This window comes from Coturnix japonica, chromosome 3 (assembly GCF_001577835.2).
Source record: "Coturnix japonica isolate 7356 chromosome 3, Coturnix japonica 2.1, whole genome shotgun sequence".
In the NCBI taxonomy this organism is placed as follows: Eukaryota; Metazoa; Chordata; class Aves; order Galliformes; family Phasianidae; genus Coturnix; species Coturnix japonica.
The window spans coordinates 96,317,906-96,337,110 of NC_029518.1; the positions used below are offsets into that span (position 1 = coordinate 96,317,906).

Genomic DNA, 19,205 nt, shown 5'->3' on the forward strand with positions numbered 1-19,205 from the left:
CAGCCCCCAGGCATCCTGGCGGGGATGGGAGCTGCTCCTCAGCCAGGTCTCCAACAGCTCTATGTGTTGGTTTCGGCAGTGAGAGAACATACTGCAGCCCTGTGGGAGCAGGAAGGACGTGGGAAGGGGCCCTGGGATGCCCGCGGTGGCCGAGCTGTGACCACGTGGAGGTGTTTCAAGGGCAATCCTCAGCGGTTCTCTGGGGCTGGAGGCAGCATAATGAGAAGTTCAATACTGTTTGATTTATTCTATTACGGTGCTGCGTTTACATTCCTGCTTTGGAAGGAAATTAAGCACCCTATCAACGTAAAGGGCTCCGGGGAAAAAGATGTGGTGGTTTAATCTTCGAAAGACACTGCAAAGGCAGGCAGGGATGCAAGGGAGACAACATCACCCTTCTATCAGAGCGTGGGTCTCATGGTTCCCATCTCTATCCCATCTTTGCATGCCATCCACTCCTACCCATGATCCCAAGGTTATCTGCTTCCAGACCTGAAGCATTTGGTGAGGCACTGGCACAGGTTGCACAGAGAGGTGTTGGGTGCCCCATCCCTGCAGACACCCACAGTCAGGCTGGATGGGCTCTGAGCACTGATGGAGCTGTGGGTGCCCCTGTTCAGTGCAGGCAGATTGGACCACATGGCCATTAAAGGTCCTTTCCAACTCAAACAGCTCTATGATTCTATGATCCCATGTAATTAGAGATTCTTCTGGGGAATAAGGAGATAAACTCCTGTAGCTGGTGTGCCATCGCATCCCTTACAGAGACACTGGATGCTAAAACATGAGGCAGGGGAGACCTCGCTCCATCCCCAAAGCTTGGGTTGGGGACACTTGCTGCCAGCCTAGTATTGAGCCAGTGGGGTGGGTCTGGAAAGGAAAGCTATCAGGCTGGGTGCCAGGTTGGGAAGATGGCATCAGCTGCCTCTGCGTGCAGTACCACAGTAAGGGGAGGGCATGGGAGCTAGTCAGCAAATATATGAAGGTTGTAAACACCAAGGATACAAGCATGCTGTAAAAAGCAAAGTGGGGCAAGCAGGACTATAAACTGACACTGAAAATCAGGAGTGGGGAGTCTTCAACAGAGCAAACGAGCTCTGAAAGGCACTGCAACAGACTCCGGGAGCCCCACATAGTGCACCACTTGCCCTGCTCCAACAGAGCCACAGCATCAAGCAGCTGCTCACACCCACATCGCTGTGTAGGCTCTGCACTCCATAGTGACTGCGTAGAAGCCATCACATACTGTTATTTCACAGACAGTAAATCAAACAGGAAGCATTCTGCAAGTCAAAGCTGCATTTTCAGCATCTCTGTTCGCTTTTATGGCTTCCTCTGTACAGTCAAGATGCCTTATTTCTGCCTAGAATCAGATGAAGGGTTTTCCTTCAGTAAGGAAAGTGGAAATGCAGGCAGGAGCCTGAGCTGCTGGAGCTCAGAGAGCACTGCTCTTAGGCAAAGGGTTTGGGTAGAGCTGTGCAAAGCAGAGACCAATGCATGTGGAGTAACACCACATCCCAAAGCCTGCCTTTGCCCATAGGGTTACGCTGCAGAGTCACACCTGATCCAGCACTGGTTTCAATACTGAATGTCACATCCACAGCAGTTTGGGTTGGAAAGGACCTTGAAGACCCCTCAGCCTCAATCCCTGCTACGGGGAGGGACACCTCCCACCAGACCAGGCTGCCTCAAGCCCCATCCAGCGTGGCCTTGGATGCTCACGGCTGTGCTCTCTTTGCTGAGCCACACGCTGCTTGGATAACTTCTTTTCACCCCAAAAACCCCAAACCCCAAAACTTCTATGGGACAGATGAATGCTGAAAAAAAAAAAAAAAATGAACTGCCTGGCCTCTTTCTCCTCTGCGTTTATTGCTGTCTTGGCAGAAGAATTTCAGGTTGCTGCCACAGCCGCAAACTGCTTGTTCTGCCAACTGTACATTACTAACATTGGAAGGGGGCCAAACCTAGGAATCTTTTCTAAAAGCATTTGCTTCGTACTTTAAATAGCAGCCCGGCAGGCAGGGGGATGGGAGCTCGGGCTCAATGCACGCATGCAAGCTGTCTGTGAGCTGCTGCAGGCTGAGCCACCGGCAGCATCCCTGCTCCCATGGCACTGCCACCTCCCTGTTGTGGGTACCCACACCTCGCACAGCCCTTTTCCAAGATAAATGAATAACAGGACGTTGGCTGCTTTTTTCACTGGAAGCCCCTCTGCTGTTGTGCTACAAGGTTGTGCCAATGGGTTTTGCTGGCTGCTGGCTGAGTAAGGGCAAGATGTTAAGACTAGAGGTGACAGCCTCAAGTTGTGCCATGGGAGGTTCAGGTTGGGTATTAGGAAACATTTCTTCTCTATATTATAGAGTGGTGATGCAGCCCAGGGAGGTGGTGGGGTCACCATCCCTGGAGATATTGCAGAGCCGTGGGGATGTGGCACTGAGGGACGTGGGCAGTGGGCATAGGGGGAGGGTGGGCTGCAATTGGACTTGGTCATCTTAGAGGTCATTTCCAGTGTTCATAATTCAGTGAGTCAACATGGTGTGTTGGGGTGTCTGGAGAGCGTTGTGTCACATCACTGCAACCCCAAACTCAGGGCTTCCTTGGATGTGAGATAACCCACATGAACGGGCTTCCTAACTTACTGCCACAGCATCGCAGGGAGTGCTGCCATGCGCTGCCTTTGACCACAGGACAAATGTCCCTACATTTAGCAATATTTCTCCTACCTCCCCGCGTCAAACATTCCTGCAATAAATGGCGAAGAACAAATACAGGTGAAGTTTTTCTTCTTTGGTAATTTCACGCAGCGCTAGATAAGCCTGCAATACAGAGCAAAGCTCAAGGAACAATATTTTTAAGTAGTGCTTGTCCTAGTTAATGTTCAGCCCCGCTGTGCAATGTCAAGAAAACTAATGAAAGGTGAAGTGGCAGCGTGCAGGAACCACTGAGTCCTCACCCGCTACCAAACTCCTTCCAGTGTTCAGCCCCAATGTGAATTTCTAGTTGGATATAAGGAAAAAGCTCTTGTCAGAAAGAGTGGCCACACGTTGGCACAGCTGCCCATGGAGGTGGTGGGGTCACTGTCCATGGAGGTGTTCTGGAAGCATGGGGATGTGGCACTGAGGGATGTGGGTAGTGGGCATGGGGGGGTGGGCTGGGGTTGGACTTTGATCTGAGAGATCTTTTCCAACCTGAATGATTCCATGATTCTGTAAAAGATGTTGCCTTGTTTCTTCAGGAAGCCCATGTAATATAAGCCTAATGCCTTGCAACCATCTCTTCCTCCTGGTAGGAACGCAGCTCAGAGGCTTATAGTAAGAGCAAAGTGGGGAACCTACACCCATGTCTAAATGATGGAGCGAGAGGCTGTACGTGCACATCCAGGTCTGGGCTGTGGGTTCTGGATAAGTTTAGCAGCTGGTACCAGACAAAACACCGTGCCCAGAGGGTGCAGCAGGAGCTTTGGCAGAGGCCCCATCTGACTGATGGTGCTTTCTTAGAGCTAATAAGAGCTGAGTGCTGTTCACCTTGTGCAAAAAGGACATCACATTCATGTACCAGAATGGCCACCCCACGGGGCGGGCTGCAGATGGCCTCAGAGAGCAATGTCAAGGCTGGAAGGACCAGGACAAACCCTGCTCCTTGACATGAACACACCTTAACACACCTCACCTCTTTTCCTTAAGCCCTTTGGACCTGCGTATTTCGGTCTCCAAGTTCACACTCGAGGTGAATTTTAACCTTTATATGGCCTTTCGTGCATCTCTTCTCTTTGCAGTGCCCGTGTCCAGCAGCACTAGGTGAACTCATGCCCCTCTAATCTATTTTGTTGGCAGGAAAACAGATCTGACAAGGGTAAATGGTTCTTCACAAAATCTTGCGCAGCAAGCCCTTCATCTTATCTGGCTATTAAATGGGTTTTCTGTACACAGCTAATAGCAGCATTGCTGATAAGTACTTAATGGGCCCGATCCTGAAAGCTTCACAGGCACTTCTGTTTACCCTCATTCTCATCTAAGGAACAACTTCAGGCCGAAACACAACCACTGAGCAAGGTGCCACCTCACAATCAGCAACATGAAATGGGCATCTCCAACCAGCGCTCAGTGAAAAGCACATCCTCATATTAAGGCAGGAGAAGGACAATGAGGTAGCAAAAGAAACAGCTTCTAAGCCATGATTATTCGCTGCCATATATTGACCACAACGCACTGGGAGGTGCCTCTTCCTCTCAGGCTTCAAGACAAGCTGAAGTTGCTGCCTTACCTTGTTCCAACCTCTTCATTTGCTGGATCTGATCAACCGTCTTCTTCAGGATCTTGCATTTGTCTGGTTTGACACTCAGAGTGTCGATGTCCCCGATGTTTGCAGACAGCAGCTCTGCCAGCTCCTCCAAATATTTGTTCTCCTGCTCCCGCCGTCGCTTTTCATTGCTGGTACAGAAAATACATCAATGAAATGCCACGTTAATGACTTTTTCCCACTGCTCAGACTAGCCACACCTATGCTAAACAAGGTCCTAAAGACACAAGTGTTGGCTAAAGTCATGGCCAGACGATAACACGGACATCTCCAAAACACTGGGGAGTTATTTAAGGCATTTGTCTACACTCATGCACATAAAAATAGTCAAAATAGTCAAAACAGTCCTGTGGATGCTCCATCTCTGCAGGCATTCAAGGCCAGGCTGGATGTGGCTCTGGGCAGCCTGGGCTGCTGGTTGGCGACCCTGCACATAGCAAGGGGTTGAAACCAGATCATCATTGTGGTCCTTTTCAACCCAGGTCGTTCTATGATTCCTCTACACCAGCTATGGGATGAAATGGGGACAACTCAAAATGCCCAACACGGCTCTATACTGCCTACAGATGTCTTTTATCAGATTATATATATTTTTTTGCAATAAGCCATCTAATCTTTCTTGTAAGCTCTGCAGGACGCACTGTGTGAAAGATACTATCTTACAGAGCACTGCCTGAAAAATCTTCAAAATTACACCGAGAAGCTGTTGTATGAGTCAGCCCCTAACAAGAGCAGAGAATGGCAGGACAAGGGGCGGTGGTTTTAAGTTGGAGGAGGGCAGATTTAGGTTGGATATCAGAGGTAAATTCTTTACTCTGAGAGTGGTGAGGTGCTGGAACAGCTGCCCTGAGAGGCTGTGGATGCCCCATCCATCCCTGGAGGTGTTCAAGGGCAGGTTGGATGAGGCCCTGGGCAGCCTGGGCTGGTATTCAATGGGGAGGTTGGTGGCCCTGCATGCATCATGGTGGCTGGAGCTGCGTGATGCTTGAGGTCCCTTCCAACCCAAGCCAAAACCCACCTCCAGAGGGAAGCTGCATCCCATCCAAGATTGTGCTACATCATGAAACAAGCTCTGTGGGCAACTGGATGCTTCACAGAGAGGTCTGCTTTGGTTTCTCTGCCAGCAGGGGCATGTAGCAAGTGCACAGCAACAAGACCTTGAACATACCCTGGTAACTCTGCATAATCCCATCCAAGCAAACTGTGTGAAACAACACCACCCCTCCTCCAAGGAGCTCCTTGAGCAGGCTACATGGATGTTCCTTTATTCTTCCTTAACTCCAACCATGTTATTAGCTCCATATCCTGATAGGCAGTCTCTGTCTCTTGGGTTTTGTGCTGCTGCTCGAGCTCGTTCTTGCACTGAAATAACTGATGGCATTTATGTAGCACTGCAGGGACAGACCCAAATGCAGAGGCACGCTGTATGGCCCATCACCTCCTGCTCCCATTGGGCACAGAGTGGCTGGCAGCTCATGCACTCAGCAGAGCAGCAACACCGAAAGAGGAGAAATAGTGGACACAAGACAAAGCCAGCTGTGGGGAGAGGACACAAGCTGCATGAAGACCATAGTGAAGACCTTCCATGGGAGGCATTGGGAGTTCTGCAGCAATGGGTGGTGATTCATGGCACCCAGCAAACAGCCCTACCTGGCAATGGGCAGGCAAATGCTTCTCACAAGGAGCTGAGCGAGACTTTGAGTTAAGGTCAAATGAATCCCTAGCTTGCCTTGCAAACCAAAAAGAAAGAGCAGGGAAACAGGGAAACATTTCTTCTCTTTCTTTCTTTCTTTCTTTCTTTTTTTTTTTTAAAGCCTTCTGTTGTGGGTGAGCTCATTTCATGAAAAGCCATAATGTCGCTGTTGCTGTGGCAACTTTCGAATTGTAGGAGGGAGAATTGGCCAATTTTCCTTACATAAAGGCATCATGAGAATATTACGGCAGTGGGCTGTTCTTTATGATTCCAAAGTATCACCAAAAGCAAGTCAAACCTTCTCAGTTTTAACAGAGGTGTCTGGAAGTTCACCTGGCTCCAATGGGATCGGGGCAGTCGGTGGGACCAGGGGAGGGGGTGGTCCCTCCTTGCTGGGAGCCAGAGCTCTGCTCCTCTGCAGAGAGGGAAGGGCAGCCCTGCAGGGGACTCCTCAGCCTTGCTCATGGGCTTCAGCCCTGCTGCGTGGTGTCTGATGGCTTCGGGTTCTAAAGATACTCTGAGGACCCTGACAGAAATCATTGCACTGGGACAAGGATGGAGAATCCTTCACCCACCATCTCTACGACTGGTTTGCTCCTCACCCTGCTGAGCTGGAACATTGCTGATGTCTGTTCTCAGGGTGCTCAGTGGTTAGAAAGCCAAACCCAAGAGATCCCCATAGCTGAGTTGCATGGGCACAAAGCACAGAGCCTTCATCCCGAGGAGAGGATGAGGGGCTGCAGAGCTCTGACTCACAGGTGTGAAATGACTCAGCCAGAAAGGGGAGCAATCTTGTGTGATCAGTGAAGTATTTGTTAGGAGCAAGGCAGCTACCCACCACAAGTGCTATCTAACTGTGTCCTGAGACTATTCCTCATTCAATGGCATGGAGAAGCCATGAACTACAAAGGCACTGTGGGACAATGCATGAGCTCCTGTGACAACCAAGAACTGCAATAAACAGAACCACTTAATAACTTTCTCCCTTATGCTACCAGAACACCGGAGCCTTTGCACTTACTGTCTACTGTGCCACACATGAGCTGTAACTGACAGAAAATACATACAGAGTTTGCTCAGCACATCAGTATTCTGTGCAAAGCAGCACCCCAGGCTGCAGCGTTAGAAATCCATCCTTACTAAGAGACAGCACTGCAACGGGAAAAGATGCACAGAATTCACAGAGAGCCTGTGAACAGGAGATCTGAGACGTGTTAAATCTTAAACCAGTTGGCCATGTGAAGGCTCAGTCGTAAGTGAAAGGTGCAAAACGCTGCAGTGAGCTGAGTCTTGAAGCACTAACAAGCAAGTGAAAATGTTTCCGACAGAAGCAAGAGGGTCTCCAGCAAAGTTTGTGAATGTGATGAAAGATGCATTTCTTGGGCACGTGGCACGAATAGGAGGAAGGCTGGGGATGGCCTGCAGACCCCACTGTTGAGAACTACCTGCTCCTAATTTACCCTGAAAAACTTTCTCAACGCTCCTCCACTTGATTGAGCGCTCTCAGTTTATAAAACCAATACATTAACTTTGATAACAAGCCTCTAATCATCGTTTGCCACCTAACAACAAGCGGAGCAGATGGGGAGCTGCGTTTCCATCATGCTCCATCTTCCACCACAGCCACTGATAAAAGCAAAGCGAAGTTCTGGTGGGAAGTGTGAACGTTTACAAGTGGCTGAAACCCGGCTCCATCTGCTCAAGCAGACGGGATCGAACGACGCCGTCGGAATGACAAAGTAGCCGGGGCAGGGGACGGACGTGGCGCGGCACACGTACCTCTGGGCTGTATCGCAGGGTGAGCCCTTCCTCTTCCGTGAGTCGGGGTTGGCGGGGTCGGTCGAGCTGTCCCCAAGGCCACTCATGTTGACCTACTTTGCACCTAGAAATGAAGAGATATGAGGTCAGGATGAGGGTTCTGCAGACAAGGGAGGTTCTACGTGACAGCAACAGGAAACATGAACCAAGGAGGCGACCACCACCTCCGGGAGGTGACCAACCCAACGCACATCGTTCTTGTTGAATTTATGCCTCATTTGGGCAATGTGGGGAGGAAAAGGCGTGAAGAGAAAACAAGGACTGATCACATTACCTTCCTTTTGGTGTCCCTTGGTCACCATTTGGCCAAGCAAGCCCTCACCATAAACACCATCTCCATTACAGCACAGCTCCTTCCCACCTCCCCCCCATTTTGTCTTCTTGGCCTTATAAGGGTCCACTTCAATGTTTTGCTTACAGGATATCGTTTCATCTCATAGAATCCCAGAGCTGATCTGGGTTAGAAGGGACCTTAAAACACGTAGATCACCCTGCTGTGGGCAGGGACATATCCCATAGACCAGGATGCCCAAAGCTCCATCCAGCCTGGCCTTGGGCACTGCAGCAATGGAGTATCCACATCATCAGCCTGTGCCAGTGCCTCGCCACCCACATGCTCATTCATTAATTATGAACTATATATATATTTTTTAACTGAATGAAATACTACATAAGTACAACAAGGGCAAGGAAGTCAATTAAGTCTCTTTTTTTTTCTCTATCTTCACCTTGAGCTGTTGAAGGGGTTTTGCCAAAGAGCCAAGAACACAGCCAAGCCCAGATGGGATTAAATCTGTCTTCTACAGGTTTAAAACTCCCAGAAGACATCAAACCAAGGGACACTGCTGCTCTATGAAGGAATCAGCTGTGCACACTGCTTCACCTTCTTTCCTAGAGATGTTTAGTGATTTTTCTAGTAATTGCAATAATTCAATACCAGATACTGCCACCCTCCAAATGCTTCATTTATTTTTGCATCTTTATAAGTGTGTGGCAATGTGAGAAGACACAGAGCCTGGGGAGCAACATAACGGGACCCCAGACAAGAACTCTGTTGTGTGGGTAGGGAGTGAAGGGACCGAGTTATTAAACTCAGCTCCCTTCATTTCTTACATTACTCTCGAAAAGCTGGAATTTTAACAAGCACTAAAGCACTGACTGATCGCTATACAAGACTATTCCACAGCCCAGAATGCCAACCCATTTTATTCAGCCAATTCAAAAGATGCTTGCTGCAACAGGAATGCTCTGGGCCACCCCAAGGACCCAATTCCATGCTCAGGTCAAGAAAACCCAATATTGACACTAAAAATTTAACGTCCCCCCGCTGCAACAATGAGTCCTGTTAACTCACACCGCAATTCCAGGCTCCAATCTCACATTATCAGCAGCCAAATTAAAGTAACAAATGTTCTGAAGGACCAGGGATGGGGCAGGTAAAGGCGACCACCCAACCAGGATGCTCTGCTGTGAGACTACAACCTTGGCCAGAGCCACCAGATGCCCCAGTGAGGTGAATTAAGGACAACGTTGAAGCCTCAGCTGAAATCCTTGGCTTGCGTTAAGCCCTTGATGTAATATGTTCAATGTTTCTTTTTATTGTAAAACTAGTTTATTTTATAGCAAAACTTGCCAGGACGAACAGGCCAAAAATGTAATCTGCTCTAAAAATAGGAGAGCTGAGCCCTGCTGGACAAGGGCAAGGGTTGTGCTCACAGCAAGACCGCACCGGGGCATTTTCATAGCAAACCTGGTTTCTAAACACCAACTTCTTGTAAAAATGTTAATATTCTGCTCGCTTAGGAAAGCAAACAGAAACAGCTGAAGAGCAGCACTGGCAGCGATGAAAACAAGCTAATTAGTTCACCTGGGAGGAGCGGAGCAGTAGTTTCCAAGCTTTGTATGAGCTCTTCTGGATGCAAACCTACCCCGTAAAGCAATCACTCCAAGGCTGTCTCTCTTGGTCTAACACCAGAATCATGGAATCATTCAGGTTGGAAAAGACCTCCAGGATCCCAAGTCCAACCCCAACCCATCCCTTCCATGCCCATTGACCACGTCCCTCAGCGCCACATCCCCATTGTTCTTCTGTAAGTATATTTCTATACGTATAACAATGATTGTTTGGTAATACTTAATGGCCCCACTGCTCACAGCCAGGCAGATGAAACCACCACTGATCCCAATGCCCTGCTTACCAAGTCCTGCTAAGATCTATGGGAGAGAAGCACAATCTGTGGGCTGCTTATACACAAACTGCAATGGTGGAGAAGTCCCACGCATTACACCCATTTATCAGCACAACATAACCCATCTGTGCACACGCAGTCTCAATTAGAGGTAATTAAGAGCATACTCGGAATGTCACAAGGATACATCTCTATTGCTGCCCTCACAAGTTCATCACCAGCTGCTAACCTTAATGCTGAAAACAAAAGACTCCTGCAGACCACAGGAGAAATGGCTGTGCCAGGGATGCTGCGAGTCACTCAATAACCCATTACATGTGGTGCTCCTTTGGGCTTTGGGGTTTCTTTTCTTAAACTTGTTTTTTTTTTCCTGACCTCCCCCCCAATAACAGTAATAATAATGATAAGGGAAAGAGACTTACAGCTTGATTAAATGCTGCTTTTCCGGCTGCTGAAGTTGTCAAAAACAAATGTCACATCTGTTTCGTGCAACACTCTTTGGGGGTTGGAAAAGAAATCCCTGTGTCCATATGTCACCAGTCCAGCAGACATGTCTGCCTTCCAACTAAATCCTCTTTTCTTGCTACCTTACCCCAATTTCCCTGCCCGTCTCCTCCTGCCTCCCTTGGAGACGCTGCCAGATGGAGCCTTTGGCTCTGGGACATCGATCCCTACCTGCAAGGAGCAGTTTGAATGTGAAAGAGCTTGGGTTCTTGGCAGAAGGTGAGCAAAGCTGGGAGGAAGGTGGAAATAAAAACCAGCAGCAGGAGATCTGAGTTGTTTTCTCTTCCTGGAGGAGCTGTGGCTGTTTGTGCTGGCGGTGAGTTCACCTTGCTGTGAGCAGAGCACCTTAACAGGAAATGTCATCAATGCAGTTTATCTTCTCTTCCATTGCCCATCTTAACTTGAACATCCCCTCTTGACACCAAGTGATCAGCCCTTCTCTCATTATAATCATTATTACTATGGTAATGACGTCAGTGCAGTGCTTGAAGCCTCCAGGGATGCCAGCCTGCATCCTCTGGGTCCCCACTATGGGGGGGGGGGATCAAGCAGCCCCCATTTCTACACAGTGATCCAGAAAGGGAGAGATAAAACTCACAACCTGAAACCAGTTAACTCAGCCCAAACTTCAAAGCTTCAGCACTTTGACTCAAGGCTCAACAAAACACACTGAAGGTCACTGGGAGGGTTTCAGCCGTGCCACGTTGGCCCTTTATCTTTGCAGTCATAAGGGCCACATAGGAGGGAGATGATGGATGAGGAATCATATTCCCAGCCCTCCAACAAATGGGAGCACATTAGGCTGAGGGCAGAGCACCCAATATCCCCATGTACAGACCTGGTGTCCATAGCCCTGTGCCCTCAATGTCTGCAGAGCTGCTGCTTGCTTCGCCACCCACCAGCTAAGTGGGACGTGCAGAAATCTTCATTATCGCTGGCTCTGCCGAGGCAGCAGGCTAATAAAAGCTGTCAGCTCGGGGATGCGCTGGAGCGAAAGCCCACGGTCTCAATTCCCCAGCAAGCACACGAGTGCATCCACACCCACCTGCTGGTTCAGCCCGTGGGCACAGGGCACACTCGTGTCCAAAGCCCTTCCAGGAAGGTTCTGCAGTGCTGTTTGCATTACAGAGGAGCAGAGATGGTGGGATGGTGGCCTCAGGTCCTTCTCCTTATTCTTATTCTTAACACTTAGAAAGTCCTCCATATCCACCCTATGGAGGTGATGAGCTTCGCTCTCCCAATTCAGGCTTCTCCATTGCTCGTTCTTCTACCCTCAGAAAATACTAAGAGCTGCTTACGAAGGTGGACAGTGATAGGAGAAGGAGGAATGGCTTTAAACTGAGACAGGGGAGGTTCAGGTTGGATCTTAGAAGGAAGTTTTTCACCCAGAGGGTGGTGACGCACTGGAACAGGTTGCCCAAGGAGGCTGTGGATGCCCCATCCCTGCAGGCATTCAAGGCCAGGCTGGATGTGGCTCTGGGCAGCCTGGGCTGCTGGTTGGTGACCCTGCACACAGCAGGGGGTTGGAACCAGATGATCATTGTGGTCCTTTTCAACCCAGACCATTCTATGGTTCTATGATTCTGCCTTGGAAAGCCACCACGAGCCCTACAGTCAATGAAATGGAACCTTGGAGTGGAAGGAAGTTTTGCATACGGCAACAAACACAAATATACACAGCAAAGTGAATTCCTCAAGGTGGAGAGCACAAGCCTGCTGAACATCAGCTCCAAGTTCAACAAGTGCTTGTTGTCTATGTGTGTCTGACGCCCAGAGAATAGGAAAAGAAAGGTTAGGGGTATATAAATCAAGAAGACTGAGCATCATCCTTAAAGAGGAGACGGTCCAAAAGTCTGAGATATTGTGAATTTGAACACGCCGATCGTCTACATTGTGTTTGCAACTCGCAGACCCACAGCAGCCATTCCCCCTTAGCCCGGGGATAATTCCAGCAGCCAATTTGCTCTACAAATGAATGGGAAAATGTGGGAAAGGGCTCTGCCTTAGCGCTAGGAAAATGAATAATCCAGCTGTGGGAAATCAATATCTGACGCCTGAGGAGACCTCTGGAAATCCACAATGCCACTCTGTTATTTTCCCAAGCTCTCTTTTCAAACCCACCTCAGCTAAAATACAACAGGCATGAGGTAAGCAATGTGCTGCTTATTACGCTAATTGCAATCATCTCCTTGTTACCTGGTGCTCACCCACATCTGTTTGTCGTAGCCATCTGTCGTCTGTCTTAATTAGATGGCACACGCGTGGGGCAGGGCTGGTGCTCCATGTGGGCTCCCAACGTTGCAGCATCCCAGCACCTCCTTGGTGCTGGGCTCAGAGCTCCCTGCTAAGCCTCCTTGTCCCAGAGGTTCTACCGAGCATTCTGCAGGAGGGGGCTGCTCAGAATCATCGAGTCATTCAGGCTAGAAAGGACCTCCCAGATCCCCAAGTCCAACCCCAGCCCACCCCACCATTCCCACTGCCCACATCTTTCAGTGCCACATCTCTGCATCCCTTGAACACATCCATAGATGGTGACCCCACTGCCTCCCTGGGCAGCTGTGCCACTGCATCACCGCCCTTCTGGAGAAGATATATTTCCTAATACTCAACCTGAACCTCTCCTGGCACAACTTGAGGTCACCTATTACTGTTATCAGGGAGCAGAGGCCAACCCCCACCTCAACACAACCTCCTTTCAGGAGCTATAGAGAGCAATGAGGTCTCCCCCGAACCTCCTCTGCTCCAGACTGAGCCATCCCATTCCTTCAGCCACAGCACATAACATCAGTGCTCATCACAGACCTCTCACAGCTTCACTGCTCTTCTCTGGACACACTGCAGGGCCTCGATGTCTTTCTTTGGGACCCAAGAAGATGATTCTCATAGCTGACTCAAGAGATGTGATATGTGATCATTGCTATACATGAGGGCATTAAAGTGCCTGACATAAAAAACAGGAACGAGAAGAAGCACCTCAGCAAACATTACCATTTGAAACGACAACCCAACAAAAGCTTCTAAGAGAAACCCGCGTGTCAGTGTTATCAAGAACAGACTTCTCACATTGCTTTGTCCAAACAGCACAAGGTGTGCTTTGCTTTGATGTTTGGTAATGGCTGGAAAAGCTCAGTCCTCACTAACAGAGCCTCAGCAGCATCCTCCATCCTTCTGGGTAACCCACTGGGATCGGTGTAGGAACCACAGTGCCATGGGATAACCAAAATACCTGCACGGGACAGCACAGTGCTCCCACTGCTTCTCTTCTGTTTCCAAGGGCTTAGGATGATCTCACTGTGTCCTCAGGGCTGAGCAGGAGGGAATGCTGCCACCAAGGCCGGCCTTGATGCGGAGCCCTTGGCTGTGGAGCCCTGGGTTGGATGCCTGGTATAGACCCAAGCTTGGCTGCTGCTCATTCCCTCTCCATTTGTCTCTTGCCAAGACCATGGACATAAAGAAGCCCAACCCTATTCCAGCAGCACAATGAGCCAGTGAAAGATAGAACTATTTAGGAGACAGATGTCTGCGTGTGAGATTAGATGGGCAGCCAGAAGCTATGCTCAATGGAGATCTCCATGGCTCATGATTCTGCACCAGGAAGGAATTCTTTACTGTAAGGATGGTGGGACACTGAGCAGGTTGCCCAGCGAGGCTGTGGATGCCCCTCCATGGAAGCACTCAAGGCCAGGCTGGATGGGGCTGTGAGCAACCTGGGCTAGAGGGAGGTGTCCCTGCCTACAGCAGGGGGTTGGAACTACATGAGCTTAGAGGTCCCTTCCAACCCAAACCATTCTGTGATCCCATGTAAAGGAGGGCTGCTCACCAACATCAGCACTACTCCTGTTGTGTCTGCATCCATGCCTTTACATACAAAGCCCAGACCCGAGGCACCAAACACGTGGCTTCAATGAGAGGCTGTACAGAGGATGGCAGAGCTTCAGGGCTGCCCGCATCGGTCCTTTGTGTGAGTGTGCCAGTGCCCAGCCAATGCGTGCTGGATGATAAATGGAAACTCCGGTTTGAATTAGCCCAAGTCACAGAAGAAAAACAACAACACGTCATTTATGAGAGTCTCTGTATTGTTACCCAAGCCTTTGTGCAACCCAGAAACAAAATGGGGGCTAAATGTCACATAAATACCAAGTTACCTTCCTTTTCAGATTTAGAGCAAAAAAAGGAGACGCAAAGGAGACCCCGGTGATGCTGGATGCTGCAGGGCTTACATCACCCTCTAAAATCTGGACTTAAGTGCTGTCCAACTCCGATTTCAACTATTTTTCACTCTGGGATGAGCACTGACAGCACCAACAGCTGCTTTTCTTGCAACAGCCTCATTTTTTCCAGCAGTTTCCATCCTGCTTTGCATCCCAGAGCACCAGAGCAGATCAGCAGGCTCTCCTCTCTGCAGCCAGGCTGTTGGAGCCACCCCAAGCACTGCTGGGGGAGTGCAGGGGCAGCAGTCAGATCTTTCCTTCCCCCCCACCCCCCCAGGGCTGCATCATGAGCAGCAACAACTTTTGGAGGCAGCGAGGCCACATGGGTGACTGCAAAGTGTCAGAGAGGAGCAGCAGAGATGATAGAAACCCTTTGAGAAGGTGAGTCCAGGTGCGCACAATGTTAATATCACTGTTGGATCACTCTGAGTGCTTCAGCCTTTTGGTCATTCCAAAGCAGGAAGAAAGGCTGCTCTTTTGATACAAAGATCAAAATATATCCTGCAATTGCTTTGCACTGATGATGGAAATGCATTGCAAAAACAAAGCGATGTGAACCCAGCCTCGAACAAACAGAAATGGATGTTCAATTTAGTTGCCATCCTTGAGTTCCCTTCCTTGTGGAGCTGCTGATGCCACAAAGCCAGCAAGGATCACTTGGCAATGTTTACAGCAGAGATAAGGCACAGAACCCAACTGCAAGCACCCGTAACCTTCTTTCCCAGTAGCTGACAGGAAAAGTAGGTTAATTTATACAGCTTCTGAAAGGAAAAAAAAATAACACTAATTCCCTCGTAGTCACACAACATTACACACTAAGTTTCGTATTACGTTTGTGAATTACACTTTGCAATTACACAAGTTTCTCTATGGGGAGACTGAAGTATTTGGCAGAACGTGCAAATACATCAGGTTCTCATGTAACTGCAATTAAACTGCAGTAGAAGCACATGCACATGCAGCTCCATAAAAAATCACCGTGAGCCCAGCCTGGGTTACAAGGGCACTGCAGGCAGCAATTCAGCTGAGTGATGCTGGGCACAGTCCTACTCTGAGGGAGATATGGGTTCCATCTCTTCTAAATATGCCCACCATGCCTGTCTTTATGCTGGGCTAATTGCATCCTTCTGCAACAACACGATGGAGGAAGCCCATGGGGGTGTTAAGGTGTGCCTGGGAGATGAGTTCAGCAAAGCCAGGAGCGCTGGTGGATCAGATGGTACTGAAGACACCATAAGGAGACTCAATACCAAACAGAGCCAGTAAGAAACATTACTGCTCCAAAAGAGCAGCACAGCTGCCCAGGGAGGTGGTGGGGTCACCATCCATGGAGGTGATCCAGAACCATGGGGATGTGGCACTGAGGGACACAGTGGGCACGGAGGGGTGGAACTGGGGATCTGAGAGGTCTTTTCCAAGCTGACTGGTTCTCTGATTAACAAGGACAGAAAGCCAAGAAGCCGAATGTGTTGGAGGCTGCAGCTCAGATCTGATGATTAACCTTGGGACCATGCTCCAAAGAAAGCTAACAGGCAGCCGCAGCACCAGCAGAAATGTCTTTTTCTCCTCCTTCCTTTTGTTCTTGCTGTATTTTGTTTAATCACATCTGCCCTACTTTCAGTCAAGTGTGTTGGACTCCTCTTTCCTCCTGCCATCCCCACCAGCAGTGGCTCGCAGGTGCTTCTGGCACTTGCTGATAAGAATCACTGCTGACAGTCATGGAGAGCTTTGCTTCCCACCCCCCTTCTCCGGGTTGCTCTTCAAAAACCCTCTGTAGAGCTTGTTAGAATCACAGACTACCCCACACTGGAAGGGACCCACATAAGGATCACCGAGTCCAACCCCTGGCTCTACACCCAAACCCTATGGCTGAGAGTGGTGTCCCAATGCCCCCCCACCTCACCTTCCCCTGCTGCATCTCCATGAACTCATAAAACTCAAGAGTCAGGAAAACTCTTCCAGTTGTCTCTGAAAACGATGACATTTTATCTGCTGGAGAGAATTTTGTGCTGACCAAAACAAAAGAGAGCATTACAGAGCTTGTTTGAAAAAGCTGCCACGGCTTCCTTGTGAATAGATTAATCAGTTTTATGAGATTCGATGCTAAATTCCTCACTGACAGCTCCACTCCTAAAGAAAGAGGCAAGCTGCCATGGGAGAAGTCTGGAGGGCGTCAGCTTGCAGAGCTGCTGTAACACAAAGCGACCCAAGACTCAACGAGCACACCAAAAACAAGAGGATCAAGGAATCCATTTTTAACCCACTCATCACATTCTGCACAATGACTACAGGTAAATTCTGCTTCATCTATCTGAGCATCAACCAATGAGGCAGGGAGATGGTCCTTGCTAAGTGACCCACGAGAAGAAGAGCAGCATTGGTTATTGCAAAGATTCTGTTAAAGGATAAAAGGAGGCACGTGGGGAATAGTTTGAAACTGAGACAGGGGAGGTTCAGGTTGGATCTTAGGAGGAAGTTTTTCACCCAGAGGGTGGTGATGCACTGGAACAGGTTGCCCAAGGAGGCTGTGGATGCCCCATCCCTGCAGGCATTCAAGGCCAGCCTGGATGTGGCCAGCCCCGAACCCACCAGGCAGTGTGTGAGGGAGCTGGCAGTGCGCTTGCAGGGTATCTGCTCAGCTGTCTTGTATTTAATCACTTAATTAGGGCTCAGAGAGCTATTGAAATTTGCATACAATACAAGATTGGGAAGAGCTGTAACCATCGCTGAGAACAAAAGCTGAATGCGAAGCAACTTGGGGAGTTGGAAAATAGAGGCACGAAACAAAATGAAACCCAGTTCATAGAATCACAGAATCACAGAACGGCCTGGGTTGAAAAGGACCACAATGACCATCTGATTGCAACCCCCTGCTATGTGCAGGGTTGCCAGCCATCAGCCCAGGCTGCCCAGAGCCACATCCAGCCTGGCCTTGAATGCCTGCAGGGATGGGGCATCCACAGCCTCCTTGGGCAACCTGTTCCAGTGCATCACCACCCTCTGGGTGCAAACAGTTCAACACATTCCTCACCAATAGGCACCAACAGGGAGGGGATCACGGCACGGCAGGGCTCCTCCTGCAGCCTATGGCTTTGGGGTGTTTGTGGCTTTTTTCTTTTTCTTTATAAATACTTCACACTGCTCAGCATTATCACCAGCTCCAGGATATTGAACTTCAGAATGCAGCAGTGCCATAGCAGCACTCGTGGATGTTTGGAGATGGGCAGCAGAGCATGGAGAATGAAGGGCTCAGGTTTGGAGACAGAGTCAGTAGCTATCTCCGAGTAATTAGCTAACCAAACAGAATTAGGCACAGTCGAGCTCACCTTCACAGCACAACCATATCAACAATGGGTCATAAAAGAGCACCGTGAATGACAAAGCGATTAAAGGGATTTAAAAGGAAAAGATAAAGCCAGCAAAGTGTATACGGTCTGACCAACCTGAGGGAAAAGGAGAAGCAGTTTGTACCCAGCAGGCCTGAGATGTGCATTGCATCCTCTGTGGGTCTGCAAAGCGTGAGATTTACAAACTAAGCCAACACAGGTTGCTGAATACGACCTCAGAAAAACAATTATTGACCCTGGAAAAATAAAGTCATCCAGGAATTTCCCAAGGAGCACAGCAGAAGAGGCAGAGGAAGCACCTGATGGAGGTGGGGGTGTCCCTGTTTGCTGAATGCAATGGGACCAGATGGCCCTTAAAGCTCCATTCCAACTCAACTGACTCTACAGATCCTGCTTTGTTAAGACAACTGCAGGTTTACCTTTACAAAGGAGACTGCTGAGGAATGGTTCGCTCCAGAAACCAACCAACTGACCCCCACGGCAATGCCCAGCAGCAGCCCCCGGTGCTGCCACCACAACCCACACTGCACCAACCCCAGCCCATAGCACCGTGATCCTGTTACCTGGAGCCCCGCACAGCGTCCCCAGCCGACCATGGCCCGATCCCCAGCCGTGGCCCTGCTCTCCCCAGGCAGATGAGCCGGGAGCTGCGGCGGAGCAGGAGAATGCCTGAGCAAGTCTTGGAAGCGTAGCTGCTTGCTCGTGCTGATTACAAATATTCAGGCATCTCTAAGTAGGCGGAGTACAACAACAAAAAAAAAAGGCTTTTCGAGAAACTTACGGAAAAGCAACCAACAGCGGTGAATAAATCAGGAGATGGCTTGGTTTCCTTAGCGTTTATTGGCTTGATAGCAATACCTAGAGGTCCTGAGTGAGGCCAGGGATCCATCACACCAGGCTCGGCGGGAGCGAAGAGCAGCTGCTGCCTGGAAGCGTTTGCAAAGCAAAATGCAGCACACGGGGAATGCAGCGCGGCAGTGCACGGTATGTCTGAGGGCAGGCTGAGACAAGCAGGAGCTGGAGTCAGAGTCAGGATTCAGCTCTGAGCGAGACAGACCAGAACTTTTGCATTCTTGTAGGTACCACCAAAACAGAGCCCAGAGTGGGAAGGAGGCGAGTAATACGCGTTTCCCCAGGTGGGTAT

The 19,205-nt window shown here is 49.5% G+C and overlaps 1 protein-coding gene across 7 annotated transcripts in view; it reads right to left on the reverse strand.

The window, feature by feature from the left end:
- NCOA1 (nuclear receptor coactivator 1) overlaps positions 1-19,205 on the reverse strand; it is a 134,367-nt gene that overhangs the window by 39,957 nt on the left and 75,205 nt on the right. For 6 of the 7 annotated variants that reach the window (XM_015859674.2, XM_015859671.2, XM_015859675.2 and 3 more), the window contains 2 exons: positions 7,772-7,874; positions 4,264-4,430 (listed from right to left, as the gene is read on the reverse strand). In XM_015859674.2, the coding sequence (XP_015715160.1) occupies positions 4,264-4,430; positions 7,772-7,857 (253 nt within the window). In that variant the 5' untranslated portion in view covers positions 7,858-7,874. 7 annotated transcript variants of the gene reach the window in all.